The 15,929-nt window shown below is 33.9% G+C and overlaps 2 protein-coding genes across 4 annotated transcripts; one reads left to right on the top strand and one right to left on the bottom strand.

The window, feature by feature from the left end:
• Positions 1-2,113: 2,113 nt before the first annotated feature.
• On the top strand, positions 2,114-8,806 carry LOC102586230 (uncharacterized protein At1g04910-like). The gene is made up of 12 exons (XM_006363231.2): positions 2,114-2,468; positions 3,052-3,150; positions 3,387-3,486; positions 3,603-3,670; positions 4,416-4,504; positions 4,677-4,857; positions 4,935-5,063; positions 5,151-5,284; positions 5,787-6,000; positions 7,292-7,476; positions 7,592-7,687; positions 8,180-8,806. The coding sequence occupies exons 1-12, from the start codon at positions 2,322-2,324 to the stop codon at positions 8,331-8,333; spliced, it is 1,596 nt and encodes a 531-aa protein (XP_006363293.1). The 5' UTR covers positions 2,114-2,321; the 3' UTR covers positions 8,334-8,806.
• Positions 8,807-9,032: 226 nt separating this feature from the next.
• On the bottom strand, positions 9,033-15,920 carry LOC102585902 (protein FRA10AC1). 3 transcript variants are annotated; one of them, XM_015303367.1, is made up of 3 exons: positions 15,755-15,920; positions 14,905-14,979; positions 9,033-10,485 (listed from the first exon to the last, which is right to left on the bottom strand). In XM_015303367.1, the coding sequence occupies exon 3, from the start codon at positions 10,268-10,270 to the stop codon at positions 9,425-9,427; it is 846 nt and encodes a 281-aa protein (XP_015158853.1). In that variant the 5' UTR covers positions 10,271-10,485; positions 14,905-14,979; positions 15,755-15,920; the 3' UTR covers positions 9,033-9,424. The 3 variants fall into 3 exon arrangements, with proteins under 3 accessions (XP_015158853.1, XP_006363292.1, XP_015158854.1); XM_006363230.2 differs by lacking the exon at positions 14,905-14,979; XM_015303368.1 differs by lacking the exons at positions 14,905-14,979; positions 15,755-15,920 and adding an exon at positions 10,845-11,860.
• Between the last annotated feature and the right edge of the window lie 9 nt (positions 15,921-15,929).

Raw genomic sequence — 15,929 nt, 5'->3', positions numbered from 1 at the left:
ATTGTTTTTATTATTAATAATAGTCCAACTTTGATGACATTAGATATATAGATATTAAAATTGATAAATGGTCCATACCATTATACAAAAATCATAATTATAAGCATATGTGAAAACAAATAGCAAGTCTAGTGCACATAGGCTTCCCATGCTTAGTACATACATTGCTTTTGGACTTCACATTTTGCACATAATATAATGAAAAAAGATAGTTATTTCAACAAGATCATATATATATACACCAAAATGATAAATCTACGTTATTGCTCTTTTTATATAAATTTTAATTATTGATAATGACTCACGCAAAATATTACGTGTGTATGAGCGCATTTAGACGCAATAGCTTTGATATAGCTAATATTTATAATTATATCATGCTATTAATTTTTAAGATTTTCAGTTTTTTGGTCCCTATCTAACTTCAATTCCTTAATAACAACATATATATTAATTATAAACATTTCTATGTCATTCTTATATATTCACCACGAAGATAAATAAATAAAAAGAAAATATTATTGTGTGTCATGATTCCGTTATGTGTATATTTTTGGAAAGACTTTACAACTTGTGTATTATTTCATACAAAATATTTACAGGATTCTTATCTCTTATAGGTGTAAAATAACTTCTTACATAGTTCCATACTTCCATTACTAGTGGATTTTTAAAAATATATATATATACACATATATAGGTTCCTTGTTGGATATATAAAATAGAAAGGATAATGCCAATTTAATTTTCTTGTGATGATAACATAGACGTATTCTAAGGCATACATCATGTCAATTACTAAGGTGGATATTAAATGCAACTAATAGCTTAGATCATCTTGAGATCTGTTTTTATTCTGCTCCCCCTTAAATATTCGTTTTTATTTTCAAATATTTTATTACCATTTGAGGGAGGCTAATATAAATAATACTTGTAGAAAGTCAAAGACAGAAACAAGCAACTCTAAATTATGATTGATATTGTGTGCAGGTGTTTATATTTAATGACTCTTATTGTAATTTGGCTTTAAGCATTCTAATTTTATTTAGAAGTAAAAAAAAAAATAGATGAAACAAATGAAAGTTTTAAATGAGACTTATTTTTAGTAGGTTATGAATGTCACAAGTTGATTTAACATAGAATCACTAAATTTTTATCTATTACAACGGCAAAGTGTAACTAATCTAATTATGTGATAGTATTTCATATTCATCAATTTTTACTATGATTTTACTTGCGTATATAATGAATTACGCAAAATATTATCATCGTTAATTCAAACAATTGTACATTTCACGTATGTTAATTTCTACACCTCTAGATCTAAGTATAGTCAAGATTTTCTTAACTTAGAAAACTTATAATCAAGATTTTCTTAGGAATTTTATCCTAAAATTGGCACGTTTATTTGTTATATTTTGTGTGAAATTTTCAAATTTGACAGCTTGCTAATCCTCAACTATTTACATTGGAAGGAAAAGAAATTAATTTTACGCATTTCCTTATTTATTAATTTCTTAAAATTGGATTTTGATTTTCTTAGAGCTGATTCAATCTAAATAGTAGTATTAGTAGTAAATTACTATTGCTAGTTCATTTTTACTTGTTCATTTTACTTAAAACAAATGTCTATTTTTAAATATTACTCCTTTTATTTCGTAACATTAAATGATAATAATTAAAAGTGATATCATGCCAAGTCAAACACCTACTAAATATGTAATTAGGATTTTGAAATTTTAAGAGTTTGATTTTTAGTGATGAATAAAGATGAATAATTAGGTTACAAAGAGATCTACTAATCCTGTTTTGACCTTTTTTACTTGGTGTGTCTCATTGTAATGGGTCCATTATTCTCATCCCTATTTATTCTCACTCTTTTTTCTTTTTAATTTTTGATCCTTTGTTCTATATCCATATTAAAATCTGATTAAATTTGAATTTGTATACGAAAGTCCAACATAGGGCTTCCTAACAAAGGTAAATTCGTAACTCAGGAGGCTAGAACTCAAAATTTAATGAAGGATGAAATAGTAGTACTTACCTATCCACCTCAATCCGGATATGTTATTCTCACTCTTTGCTTTAGTACCCAAAACCCCCAACTCTGAATAATAATGGAAACTAATTACTGCATATAAATGCCATTAAAAAAGCCAAAAGCTTAACCCCCACCAAGCTCAGAGATTTCAACTTTCAAGAATCAAACACAGTTACGAATTCCACGCAACAAAGAATCAAAATCAGCCATACATATCAAAAGGGTGTCTGGGATTTTGTGTATTTTGGGTTCTTGAAAGAAAAGGGTGGTGTTGTTGAAGATGCAGAAGAAAAGATGGAGAAAAGTGTCTATTGTGCGCAAGATGTTAACTTTTGCAATCGCTGCAATAGCCCTTATGGCTCTTCTATATGTTCATGTCGAATTTCCTGCTTCAGAAGTTACCAAGTTGCCTGATAAACTTCCCACGGTACATTTCTTGAACTATATTGGGTTTTCTCTAATTTTGCTCGTTATGACTTTCTTTCTTTTACTAATGGAAACGGTGTCACATAGAACGAAATGGATATTGAAGATTCATATACCTGAAATCAGCTGAGTTGGTGTTGAGGTGTAATTTCTTGTTATGATTTATAGTATTGGGTCTGATAAAATTTGTATTTTTTTAGGTTTATTTGACTAAATTGTTGATTAATTGATGCAATCTGTAAACGGAACTTAACTGAACTTGAAGAAAAAATAATGCAGGGAAGGCTAAAACAGGGTGAAATTATGAGCTAAGCTAGAAACTAGGGCTATTTCATTTCTCAAAAGATAGATAAGGGATTTCAAGTGGGTTTATTTGTTGATCTAAAATAAGCTGCAACTATCAATGCTAACTAGAAATTCAATTGTATCATTAATTTTCTGGATTTTGTCAATTTTTTCCTGTTTTGTGGTGATGGTTGATGCTGAAAATACTTTTTCAGTATTTCTTTCATTTTGACATTTGTTCGCGGTTATGGTTGTCCTTCAAGGTTTAGGTACTGATCTGGGGTGTTTTATTGTTATAGCAACATGAATTTTCATCCCAAAAGCTGAGTAGAGAAAGAAGCTGGATTCAAGAACTTGCCCCACCCCATTTGCCAAAGGCTCCTCTCGCTGCTCGCAAGGTTTTATACTCCCTCAAATATATATATTTCGATTTTATCTCTCAACAACAGCATACCCTGTGTAATTCCACTTTGTGGGGGTATGGAAAAAATATTCTTTCTTTAAGTAAATTGAGTTTATGATGGAATTAGTGTTTGGTCTGGTATGATTTGACATATGTTTGTAGACATTCGACATAGGACTATGTAAATATGTAGTTATGCATATTTCATGTTCACTCCTTTAGATTTGACAGTTAGATGTTGCAAGTCGAAATGGAAGTTTGGAAAAGTTATGGAAACCTCCCCCAAATCGCGACCATGTTCCTTGTGTTGCTGCAAGTCCATTATATACACGTAAGCAGTTCCTTGTTCCCATACAATACAATATTAGAGAGTAGCTTTGTGCTTTCTTGAATCAAATGTATATGATTTTTCTATGTTGCTTATCTGTATTTGCAATTTACCTCCAGCTCCTCCAGAGTCTCGAGGCTACCTGCTGGTTCATGCCAATGGTGGGCTCAATCAGATGAGAGCTGGGGTCTGTATTCTTTGCATCTCTTTTCCTTTTCACATATAAATGATGTCTGTTTCTCTTAAATTTCAGGATTATTATTTTCTTTTTTCCTTTCAGTATCATGCTCCACTGGAATATTTATGTTGTTGGACAATACACTAAATTTGAAGTATGGTTCAGACCGTTGAGGTCTCTCTTTATTTAAAGATCCAAATGACTAAAACATAAGTTTTGGACTTAATCCTTTACATAATTGTTAGAAGTTAGGATTTGTTCTTTTGAAGGAAAGAAATGATTCATAAAGTTTAGTGCTATGACTTACCTTCTTTCATTATTTTTTTTTGAATAACTGATGACTGCTGATCATACCCAAGTCATCTATCACCAGGCATTACTTTTACTCAGAGAAAATGAAGTTGTGTTTTGGTGGGAGGAGGATGAGTGGAAGTCTGTTATGTTAAATATGCATCTTTAATTAATCATAATCTAACTCAGTATGAGTTTCTTCAAAGAATATGTCTTATGCCCCTTATTTCTAGCATTTGGTTTACATTTCAAATCTTCTAGAAGACAATTCATCTCCCCTAAACCAGTATACATGTTAATTCTTTTCTTTATAAGGTGTTGGTCCTTAATGAATATTTTTTTCGTTTTATTGTGGATTCATGAAATTATGTCATCCGTGTAAAGTTCACATAATGTATGCATAAAACATTTACTTGTCATTGTTTGTGGCTTTCTGCTGAAAGAAAAAGTTGTTATGTTGCAGATATGTGACATGGTTGCTGTTGCTCGTATCATAAATGCTACTCTTGTGATCCCTGAGCTTGATAAGCGCTCACTTTGGCAGGACTCTAGGTGCGTAATGTCCATTAGTGAGCAATTTCTTTTTGGGGTTTCATGCTCATTTTGAACTGTTTGTTGCAAGGGGATCAACATCCTTTTCATCCTTAAGGATTGAGTGTATTATACTTGCTGCATAAATTGTGCATAAACTGGTAAAATTTACTCTTCTATGCCTGAATTGCAGCAACTTCTCCGATGTCTTTGATGAAGACCATTTTATTAATTCTTTGAAAAACGATGTAAATGTCATCAAAAAGCTACCGAAGGAACTGGCATCTGCAACTAAAGCAGTTAAACATTTTAGGAGTTGGTCTGGTGTGGATTACTATGAGGAAGAGATTGCACGACTGTGGGATGAATACCAGGTACATAAAACTAATCTGTGTACCAAACAAGCAATAATGTTCATTTGTAACTAATGGATGCAATCTAATCTCTTTAGATTATTCGAGCTGCCAAGTCTGATTCAAGATTGGCGAATAATAACCTGCCTCCTGATATTCAGAAGCTGCGCTGTCGAGCTTGTTATGAAGCCCTTCGATTTGCTCCCAAGATTGAAGCAATGGGAAAGGTTACCACTTATTGATGCTTAGTTCAAAAACATGTTCAAGTGTTTCTTTGCCTGAGCTATTTCATTGATTTCAACTTCTATTTACAGATGTTGGTTGATCGGATGAGATCATATGGCCCCTATATTGCTTTACATTTGCGATTTGAAAAGGACATGCTTGCTTTTAGTGGATGCACACATGATCTATCCCCAGAAGAAGCTGAGGAACTGAAGGCAATTAGGTGGATTATTATGACGTATAGTTATTTGATAACCAGAGCATGTGCTTGTGATTAATTGTTGGGTAAAATTTGACCTCTTCAAACAAAAGTTTGTCTGCTAAGAAGCAAAAACACTTTTTAACAGGTTGAACATCAACCATATGCTTTCATTTTGTTTTGAGTATTAGACACGTGTGAGATGCCTAGCTCACTGGTCTCCTATTTTGGTTCCTGTGGGGTTCAATTGTATAGTATACAAACTTTAAAACAACCCATTTCAAGAAGTTAGTTAAAAAAAAAAAGGAACATTCACAAAGAAAAGGATCTCCAGATGCCATGCTGATTGGTACATTTCTTCTAAAAAGAAATCTAGTGATTGGCCTGAATATGGAGCCCTTCCCCTGTCACATCCACCAAGCTTTTAGAAATGCTCTCTCCTTTTATTTGAATTAGTAGCATGCCATTGACTATGTTTGAATTTGTAATCTGATGATGGTCATTTCATTATCTTGATCATTTGTAGGGAAAACACCACATGGTGGAAGGTGAAAGAAATTGACCCTGTAGAACAGAGAAGTAAAGGCTATTGTCCATTAACTCCAAGAGAAGTTGGACTATTCCTTTCCGCTCTTGGATTTCCATCAAACACTCCTATATATATTGCTGCTGGAGAGATATATGGGGGTGATTCCCATATGTCTGATCTGTTGTTGCGCTACCCCTTATTAATGAATAAGGTATGCAAACCTTCCTTGCATTGTTGCTTAAAATGTCTTGGATGATTTTTGTTAGTTAGATATCTCACTTGATTGTGGATTTCTATGTAACTTTTAGTGGATTTTATGAATGTCCATGCCCATGAACTCAGAAGGTATGATAAGTGGTCAAAAATTGAAGAATTTGAAATGGGCATATATAGTTTCAACATGATGATATAATTTTATTGTGGGTGCTATCAAACACATCATATCACCACCCAATTGATTCCAAAAAAAAAAAAAAAAAACCAAATTGGGCACATGACCCAGAACCTGATGGACTCGTTCGTCAACCTCAAGGCAATACTTAATATGTTTAAACAAGCAATACTGTCTCAACAACTTAAACATGATGATGAAAACAATAACCAAGACTTAACCGTAAGTACATTGAGTCAAGTCCATTTAGTTCACAACTCTAGAGTTATTTTACATTCAAATTAAACTAAAATAAAAGATGAAAATAGTTCCACATAGACTAGTGGGGGGATCACATGAAACTAATTCAAAAACTCGATGTGCTCAAATCTTGGCCTCAATGTCTGTATATGCATTTGAAAAACATAGCTAGTACAACTTAAGTTGGTCCAGTCAGCATAATAATCTGAACATTTCCTTTGAGTGATTTAGAATAAAAGCATCCACAAATTTTGCTTAATATTGATATTGTCTTTCTTTATAGCAGTGTGCGTTGATCGTTGTTTTTGTGTTATGCAAAAACAGTTTGTGCTCATCAGCAAGTGAATAGAACAGAACCGGGAAAAGATAATAGAATTTGTGTTGGATCTTTTGAAAGATTTGTAAAATTTTAACTGTAATCTGTCATAAAGAAATCGGGTCACTCGGATATCCATTTCAAGCTCTGTCAATATATGAAATGGCAATTGTGGTGTCCATTGAGATGAGCAAAGTCTCTAAAAAATTTCAGCTATCCGGACCAAATTAAATTCATTGTTTTTCAGTCAGGGAGTTCACCTTCTTGTTTGATGCTTCTTGAGATCCCAAAGAGAACTTATTTGGTTAGTCTGTTCAGGTGCTGAATCTGCAACATCAATATTGGCATGAACCAATTGTGTATTTACCTTTTTTCGCTTATGAAGTTTAAATATCAATTTCATGATTTCAATCTGCCAAGGCATGTTCCTTCTGCTCTCGATCCCCTACGTATGAAGCAAATTTCCATAGAAGCCATATAATCTCAAAACAAAGTACTTCTGATATATGTGATAGGCTCCGCTTACTTAAAGAGTGATTTGCATCTTTCTTGCAGGAAAAGTTGGCTTCTATTGAGGAGCTTGAGCCATTTGTCAATCATGCATCTCAATTGGCTGCCCTAGACTATATCGTGTCTATTGAGAGTGACATATTCATTCCTACGTACTCGGGAAATATGGCAAGAGCAGTTGAGGGACATCGTCGATTTCTGGGGCATAGGAAAACAATATCTCCTGATAGGCAAGACCTCCTCTCTACACATGCTATATTCAGTATCTTTTAGTTCCCACGTAGTATTTAGTCTGCTTGGAGGATTATAACTATCTCCTGCTAATACTTTCTTTGTAATCACCAGGAGAACTCTTGTCCGGCTTTTTGACAAAATTGACCAGGGTACGATGAAAGAGGGGAAAAATCTGTCCAATCGCATTATTGAAATCCACAGGAGGCGGTATGTCAAATGTAGAGATTATTTTCTGTTTGTGAAATATAATCAAGGTGCTGATGAAGGTCCTGCTGATGTAGTGGTTATATTTCTATATGAATTCTAACAGTTATCTGCTTGCAATTATTCTTGTCCTATCTTTCCGGAGTCTGATGATGTACTTTCTTTGTTGTGTGTTTGGGAAAGGCTTGCAACTGGATGTAGAAGTTTTTTCCTGGCCCTGGCCAGTAATGAGTGATATCTTTTTCGCTTCCATTTTTAGAGATGAAAACTGAAATTACAATTTTGAGTACTGTTTACTACTTCTTCAGTAGATCTTTGAAACCTTGTGACAATTAGAGTGCCTCTTGGATCTCAGTTCTAGTATGTTGTTCCATCTGCATTGCATAAACTCATTTTTCTTATGGTCATTAGATTGAAGATATGAGAACTTTTGCCAAGAATCAATACAATGGTATCTGATCTATTTTTTTTTAATTATTATTTTTGATTGTGCAGGCAAGGATCGCCAAGAAAGAGGAAAGGGCCAATTTCAGGTACAAAGGGAACAGATAGGTTTCGTTCAGAGGAGGCATTCTATGTAAATCCTCTACCAGACTGTTTATGTCGAAAGGAATCGTCATACATGAATAATTCTCAAAGTATCAGGTAGTTAAGATGAAAACACAAGACCCATGTGTTGCATTAGTGCTGCTGTTTCAGTCTTATTTTATTGACGCTGGAGCAGGCAACGAGCTTATTAGCATGCGAAATGTACATAAACAATGAAAAGAGATTGTTCCAAGTGACTTTATAGGTGTAGATGATTGAAGAAAATAGGTGTCTCCATTCAGCAGAGAGAGGAGTTTGATTGAGATGAGGCTTTCCTTGAGGGGGAAGTTGATCAAGTCAAAATTAAGAGTATAAAATGTCACACTTGTATAGATGGAGGGTCTCATTATGGAGATGTCTGTTTTCTTATTTACATTTAGCTCTTTTTTTTCCTTCTTTTTTGGGTGTATCTGTTTATTCTTGACATTCTCAACAAAAGAAAGCTAATCAATTCAACACTCCCCCTAATTAGTCTCTTTGTACATGGTACTTGGAATTGAGCAATTTATAAGTGCTACTTTTGACTTAAATACAGTTACTTGAGAGTTGAGACACATGATTGAAATAGTTAAATAGCAGTGCATATTTAACTGAATAACTATTTTCACAAATACCAAAGGTGAAGTCCATTTTCATCCTTTTTGATAACCAATGAAGCCCAGCAGGTACTTGACAAGCAGCAAACTATCATGAATTTCACTGCCTACTAAAATTACACAAACAATACAGGCTTACGTTTTCAATGAACTTGTGCGTTAAATTGATCTACAATATTGAAGATGAGACATCCATTAGGTCAAAGGAGTAAACTTCATAACCAACATAAGTGTACATGGATCATATATTTACATTCCGAGGAGCTACTTATTAGCAAAAAAACTGTTGAAAACTAAGTAGAAACATCACTTGCTACACTTCTTGATTTTAAATGGATGATCAGACAACCCAATAGAATACTTGAGCTCCCCACTTCCAGCGTTTCCACGTTCCTTCATATATTTCTTAACCAGTCTAGCCTTTCAAAAATACAACCTTACTCGAGCTTTTCCAACCAAATTTCCTCTCCATTGTCCAAACAAAAATACCTAGTTGCAATCTAAACAAATTTAATGAAAACTTCAAAATTTCTACAAAAACATCAGTAACCTCCTGTCAAGGAAACATTCCCTCCAGATACTCATCCATATTCTCATTATCCGGATTATCAGATGAAGTTGGGCCCTTTGACCCTCTACTCCTTCCTTTCCTTCGTTCGTAATTATCATCCTTAGTATCATCATCACTTACAGATCTTTCATTTTTCCTTGGTTTGTAATTATCATCCTTATTTTCATCATCACTTACAGATCTTCCCATTTTCCTTCGTTCGTAATTATCATCCTTATGTTCATCATCACTCACAGATCTTCCCCTTTTCCTTCGATGCTTATCTTTCAGGTCTTCTTTAGATTGATCCTTCTCTTTCCTCTTTTTATAAAGAAGCTTTTCTGCACATCTCTCACAGGCTACCAATTTCACCAGGGCTTGTTTGTTTTCTTCTGCTTCAACATATGAAAAATTCACCTCGTAACTTGCTAGACCATCTCTCTCATTGCAGTGTTTGTTACCACAGACAAAATGCCCTTTACCAGATGTCACTTCCTTTTCGGTCCTCCATCTCAGACCAATCTTGCCACTCTTATAGTGTGTCATATCAGCTATACAATATTCTTTGAATAGCTTGTCATAGTAGCGCTTCACCAGCCTTTGCTCCCAAGATGGATTCATATCATCTTCCTCAGTTCGTATGAATCGGTATCCTTCTTTAAGAGTATCCTGATCTGTTCTAAGAGGCAACTTTTCTTGTGTGGATCTCTCTCTTCCATAAAATCCAACATAATCATTGAGGAATTTCTTGTGGCGATCATAAGCATTCAGGCCTCGTATGTGATCTTGGTATTGCTGTTTTCTTGTTTGTCTGTCAAAGATAGCCTGCTTAAGAGATCCAAACGAAGCCATTATTTCTGAACGGTGTGTGAAATCTCCCTGTTTATATCTTTAAAAAATGAGGACGTCAAAGGTTTAGGATTTAATCCACATTAAAGACTGCAAAGCAAGGTCTTCTCTATGTCGCTTTGCTTTACAAGTTTCTTGATATCCGTAAGTTGGTTGAGTTCTATGAGAAACCTCAGAAAATCAATAGTTTTGTTGTATGGTAAGGTATCCACAACTTCCTGCAAAAGTAATTAATCCAGTAAGAAAGCTAACAAACAAGAAGAATAAAAAGTATCAGCAAAGTCCATTACAAGGGAAAGAAAGACATAGAAGTAGCAAAGTTACCAGCACTCGACAATCACTAAGTAGTGTTACCAATTGAGGGGCATGATTGAGATATTCTCACCGACTTCGTTAAAGAAAAATCCATATAAATTAACAAAAATTAAACATGTAGATAATATGCTAGTTTATCATAGTTTTCTGTTTTGAAAATGAACATTACCAGATAAACACGTTTATAATAGTGTTCTAAATTTTAATTAGTTTTTGAAGTTCAAGTACACAGAGTCAAAAGCCAGATTAAAACAGCTCTTACCAGCAGAGGCACTTAACAAGTGATTGTGTGGCTCATCTGCTTTCATGCAATCATACCGGATGCAAGGAAGTGTAAAGCAAATTTTAGCACAAAGTCACAGATCTCAAAACCTGATTATTATGGTAAAGGTAGTGGTCGTTGTATCACTATAACCATTTTCCTTTTAGAGCGCCAAAATAGTTAGTTTAAATATTCTTACACAACGTAATACACTCAAGTCTGCATTAGTATACTTGAAATAACCAATCTAGTAAAATACATGATTCTCAAAGTTAGTAGCAACTTCTCACTCTTTCACAGAGCTTCAACTATACATATGCTAACAGGAGGTGGTGATTATCAGATGGCCAATTGATATGGTTAAAACTATTTAAAGTTTGAATTTAGAGTAAATTGAAAAAGAACTTCTGCAACATCATTATTTGAAGAAATAGATGAAACAATTTGAATATTAGTCGAGTAATGGAGTAAAATAAAAACAAATATGATATGACAACTTTTACTTCCACAAGGATAGTGCATATGGTCTAGTATATCCAAAAATAAAGAGAAAATAGCCAAATGCCTCCCTAATCTATTGACCAATTTTCAACTACACACTTATATTTCACGGGGGTCCTATTACCCCCCTGAACATTTTATTTTCGATATTTTGTGACCCTTAAACGCTGACCTGTCCAAGAAGGTGAATACACCTCTTGTAGGCACGTAAGGGTTCAACAAAAAGATATAAAATGACTAAAATTGAATTAAATAGTCCATGTGGCAGTCTCTCATTGGAGATTATATAATTAATTCATTTCTTTTTAATTCTTTCCCTTTTCTTATATCAAAAAATTGTTATACCCATTTCATGATTTCTTCAAGTTTTTCTCAAAGTCCTTCAATGGTGGTCTTCTAAATTTCGTCTCTAGGAACTCCAAATCAGTTTGTAGCTACTGATTTATGCTTAGTTAATCATACATCAACCGTTTTAGCAACAACAATCACCTAACTCATAAGAAACTTTCATATATGAAGCTCAAAAAATGGAGTTCAAGTTTTTTCTTAAACCCCTCATAATTTCAGCAAAAAAAAATAATAATAAAAAAGAAGTCAAAACCAAAATGAACCAACAATGGTGAATTTGAAATTTCACTTTCTAATTCCATTCTACCAAATTTGTTTTTCACTCCCGCATTTGTGAATTCTTATTTGTGAATTTTTGTTTTGGGTTCGATTTCAAATTGAAAGTTTATGTAGACTAGCTATGGAGTTGTTCTTCTTCTTTAATTTGGTGTAGAGATTTTTTCCCTCATTTTCTCTTATTATTCTCTAAAGAAATCATTAGTATTTTGGAAAAACAATCTCTATTTGAAAGCATTTTTTTGTAAATTTTAATTTCTACCTTAGATAAAAATGGAAACTTTACATAATCTTACAGGGGATTATTAAATTAATATTTTGATTAGGTTTATATTTTACAAGAAAAAAAGAAAAAGAATTAAAAAAAATGAATGTACAGTGATTTATCGCGTGTGTTGCACACCTTTGACATAAAACTGGTTATGACTTTTTAGGGAGGTGATTATTCCATATTTAAAAAGTTTAGGGAGGTAATAGAATAAGTGTGTAGTTAAGAATTGGCTAATAGGTTGAGGGGGATTTTGGCTATTTTCTCAAAAATAAAAGCAATAAGTAACTATATGCTGCTAATAATGTGTATTAACTGTTGGTTAGAATAATCTATAGAAATGCTGAAAACAAAACATAAACTAGAATAATATGCAACATGTCTGAATCTCAACTGTGTCCGCATCGGATCCCAAAAAAAAATATTTTTGATGAAGTAGCAAATTTCTTGAACTCTTAAAAACGAAGAACCATGTTATGTAGATAGTCCTGGAAAGCAAAGAAATGCATACAAACGTATATTGTAATAATATATCTTTGTATACAATCAACTGAATACGCAATATCCCACTGAAACTTTACTTTAACTTGTATCATTAAAGGTCTTCCAGCTGATTGACAGACCCGATACTGGGAGTTGGAGTTGGGAATAACAATTCGCTCTCAGTTAAGTCCTTCTATGAGAAGCTTCTGGTCAGGGCAGAAGTTAGTTTTCCACATGCCTCGGTCTGGATTCCTAAGATGCCCAGAAACGTGTGCTTCTTCGCTTAGATACTAGAGGGGAGGTTTTTCTAGCAGAGAATCTTAGGAAACAGAAGGTTGCATTTACGAGCTAGTGTTTTCTTTGAATGGAGGCGGGTGAGGATGCGGACCACATTCTGTTACATTGCAAATTCGCTACAAGGTTATGGGAGGATATCTTTAGATGGTTTGGTGTTCTTGGGTAATGCCAACATCCGTGGAGGTGTTGATGTTCAGCTGGAAGAGTGGAGCTAGGAGAAGAAGACACAAGGATTGGAATGTTACTCCTCTAGTTTTTATGTGGGTCGTTTGGAGGGAGAGAAATAGGGGAGCTTTTGAAGGGGTGGAGACGAGCTTTGCTCATTTGAGGAGTACTCTCCGATCCCTTATTTTCTTTTGGTGCACAAATGAAGTTCCTGTTTGTATAAAGAATTGGGTGTCTATTGGAGAGAACCATATTTTGTACGTTTCCCTTCTTTTTTTTTGGGTATACCTCATGTATACGGCCAAGATGACCCTGCTATTGTTAACAAAATCTTTTACCTGATCAAAAAAAGTAAGTGGTCTATTGTTGCTGTCTCAAAAAAAAAGTGTTTTGATATATAAAAAGTTTTGAGAGTCATGTGTTTTACATATATGTTAGCAATTCTTTCGTCTACCAAGCTTCCTAGCATTCACAGTAGGACTCCTCTTCAAAATAGGGTTCCTATCTTACCTTTTTGATTATGTGATATATCTCTTAAGTATAATAGTTCTAACAAAAAGAAACGCCTTGTGTGTACCAAGGCAGCATGGACTCAAACTGTTTTCCAATTCATCATTAAAGAGGATCTCCAGAATATTATTTGCTTATTTTGGATCCCCGAATTAATATCCTAATTATCACTTTGACATCTATACCACTCTCAACTCTACAACATTGTGGAAAAAGTGTGAAGGGCTTGTCTTTTATATCCTGATATCTTTTGATATATTGTTGGATAAGAATAACTACAAGGTGTATGCAAATACTCTAAGCTGTCTCTTCATTTAACATTGTAGTTACCTTTTTGATTTAGACCCATTAATATCTTACGGGCTTGCTAGGAAGGACTGGACCTTAGGTTTGACTGATTCCACATGAGAAGTCATCAATATTTCAACTATCTGTCTCAAATCACCAACTAATTGCTCGTATTCCCCGCAGGATAGGACCTAGTAGTTAGATTTGTGCAGCTATTATATATATATTACTCCAGTTTACCATCAAAGCTTTAGTCTTTATTTTTCCTTTTAAATTTTTTGTGTTACTTTGTGGCCAGAATACAATATATGAAGCCGCAGCAACAAATTGAATATGAAGCAACTAATATTAACAAATTAGAAAATCTATATATCTGTTTCTATAATGCAGATTGCATTTCCACAGGCTAGGGAAATGAACTCAGCACATGAAGCATGTACATTCATTGGTTCTGCACCAATTGTCTCACAACTCAACTTTTCTTGGACTATTTGAAGTATAATAAGTTTTTCTTATAGAAGAAAAAGAAATGCGAGACTCTATCAGTTCACAAGCAACACACTTTAATTGGTCTTGCCAGCTTGCTTTATTTGTCTTGCCAGTCAAGTTCCTGACTGTTTGTTCCAAGTTCCACAATATAGGTATGCTGATCCTGTATTAACTATCCACCTCATTATTAAGCAATTGCAAGCTTTATTTTGAAGATTAGGTGAGGCTGCATGATTGTTTGAAAACTTTTAGTATTAGGTTCAGTCATCTTTAAGGTTCATGTACTTAGTCGTCAGGCCTCTCTACTCCGCAACAATAGACCCTACCTTCTGTCCCTCCTCCAATTCTTTTCATTCTTCATAATCTCTAAGGCTACCCACAACCAACAAACATAGAAACTGGAGGTACAACCGTGAAATACCCTTTTTAACATACACAGACATAAGTAGTCAGCTGAGTGCCTTTCATAAGCCCTATCCGCCATAAGATTTCCTAAATTTCCCAAATCATCTACAAATCACAAATAAAATTCAGACAGGTAAAACACAGAGTAACCGAACTCTTTTGAGCAACTTGCACAGCTTCAATATCTATTCATTTATTAATCAAAATAAGAAGTGTTTTGTGAAACATTCAGCTATAGTAAGAAGTTGGTAATCTGTAACAACTATACCATATAACTAATGCTTGGAGTCGTTGATCATGAAGCAAAGAAGAGTAAGAATATTGTAAAATTCCAGTCTTTTTAGCTAAGAAAATGTAGTAAATGAAAGACCTTATTCTTCCCTCTTTATGCTACTATAGAACGGTATAAATATCAAAATGCAGCCGAATGTTAGACATTAAACCTAAACAACAAACTATAACTGATATTTACCAATATCATCAACATGAAAATACAATTGAGCAGTAAAATTCCTATGTAGAGTGTACTAATTTCTGATGTCATTACGTCAAGAATCAATCCAAGATGGCTTATCCAAACAGGACGCTCACAACAAAAATCTAACAATATAATTTGCTTATGATGCTGCAGCTCCAACAAATCAAATCATTTAACCAACTATTGAATGCAGAGAGGTGCTCGAAAGATCAAAACAAACTAAATTGAAGCCCTACTCCTTCGATATATCAAAAAGAACCCTATAAGAAGTTATGTTCAATTACCATAAGTACAAATTGGAAAATACATACATTCACCAGTTTATAACCCTAGGTCCAAATCAAATACTCCGAACTGAAGAAAAAAAAAAAGGTAAATAGAGCAGAGAGATATAATACTGACCTGAAGATCAAGCAGGCGGAGATGACGAACAAAGATAAATAGCTCAAGATATCAAATTATTATCAATAGTGAATTTGAGAGAGACGGAAAAAAAAGGGCAAATTTCGGCGAAGGTAGTTTCTATTACAATAAATAAATATTTTTGGGTCTCGCATAAATTTGGCTATAAATTGAT

The sequence above is a fragment of the Solanum tuberosum genome, unplaced genomic scaffold (genome assembly GCF_000226075.1).
Source record: "Solanum tuberosum cultivar DM 1-3 516 R44 unplaced genomic scaffold, SolTub_3.0 scf00404, whole genome shotgun sequence".
NCBI classification, from domain to species: domain Eukaryota; kingdom Viridiplantae; phylum Streptophyta; class Magnoliopsida; order Solanales; family Solanaceae; genus Solanum; species Solanum tuberosum.
The sequence above is the reverse complement of the archived record's forward strand: the minus strand, read 5'-3'. Positions and strand labels throughout refer to the sequence as shown.

Coding starts and splice junctions, on each gene's coding strand:
- LOC102586230 (XM_006363231.2), top strand. CDS start 2,322: ATGCAGAAGAAAAGATGGAGAAAAGTGTCTATTGTGCGCAAGATGTTA. Junction 3,487..3,602: donor TGCAAGTCCATTATATACAC/GTAAGCAGTTCC, acceptor ATTTACCTCCAG/CTCCTCCAGAGTCTCGAGGC. Junction 4,858..4,934: donor GACTGTGGGATGAATACCAG/GTACATAAAACT, acceptor TAATCTCTTTAG/ATTATTCGAGCTGCCAAGTC.
- LOC102585902 (XM_015303367.1), bottom strand. CDS start 10,270: ATGGCTTCGTTTGGATCTCTTAAGCAGGCTATCTTTGACAGACAAACA.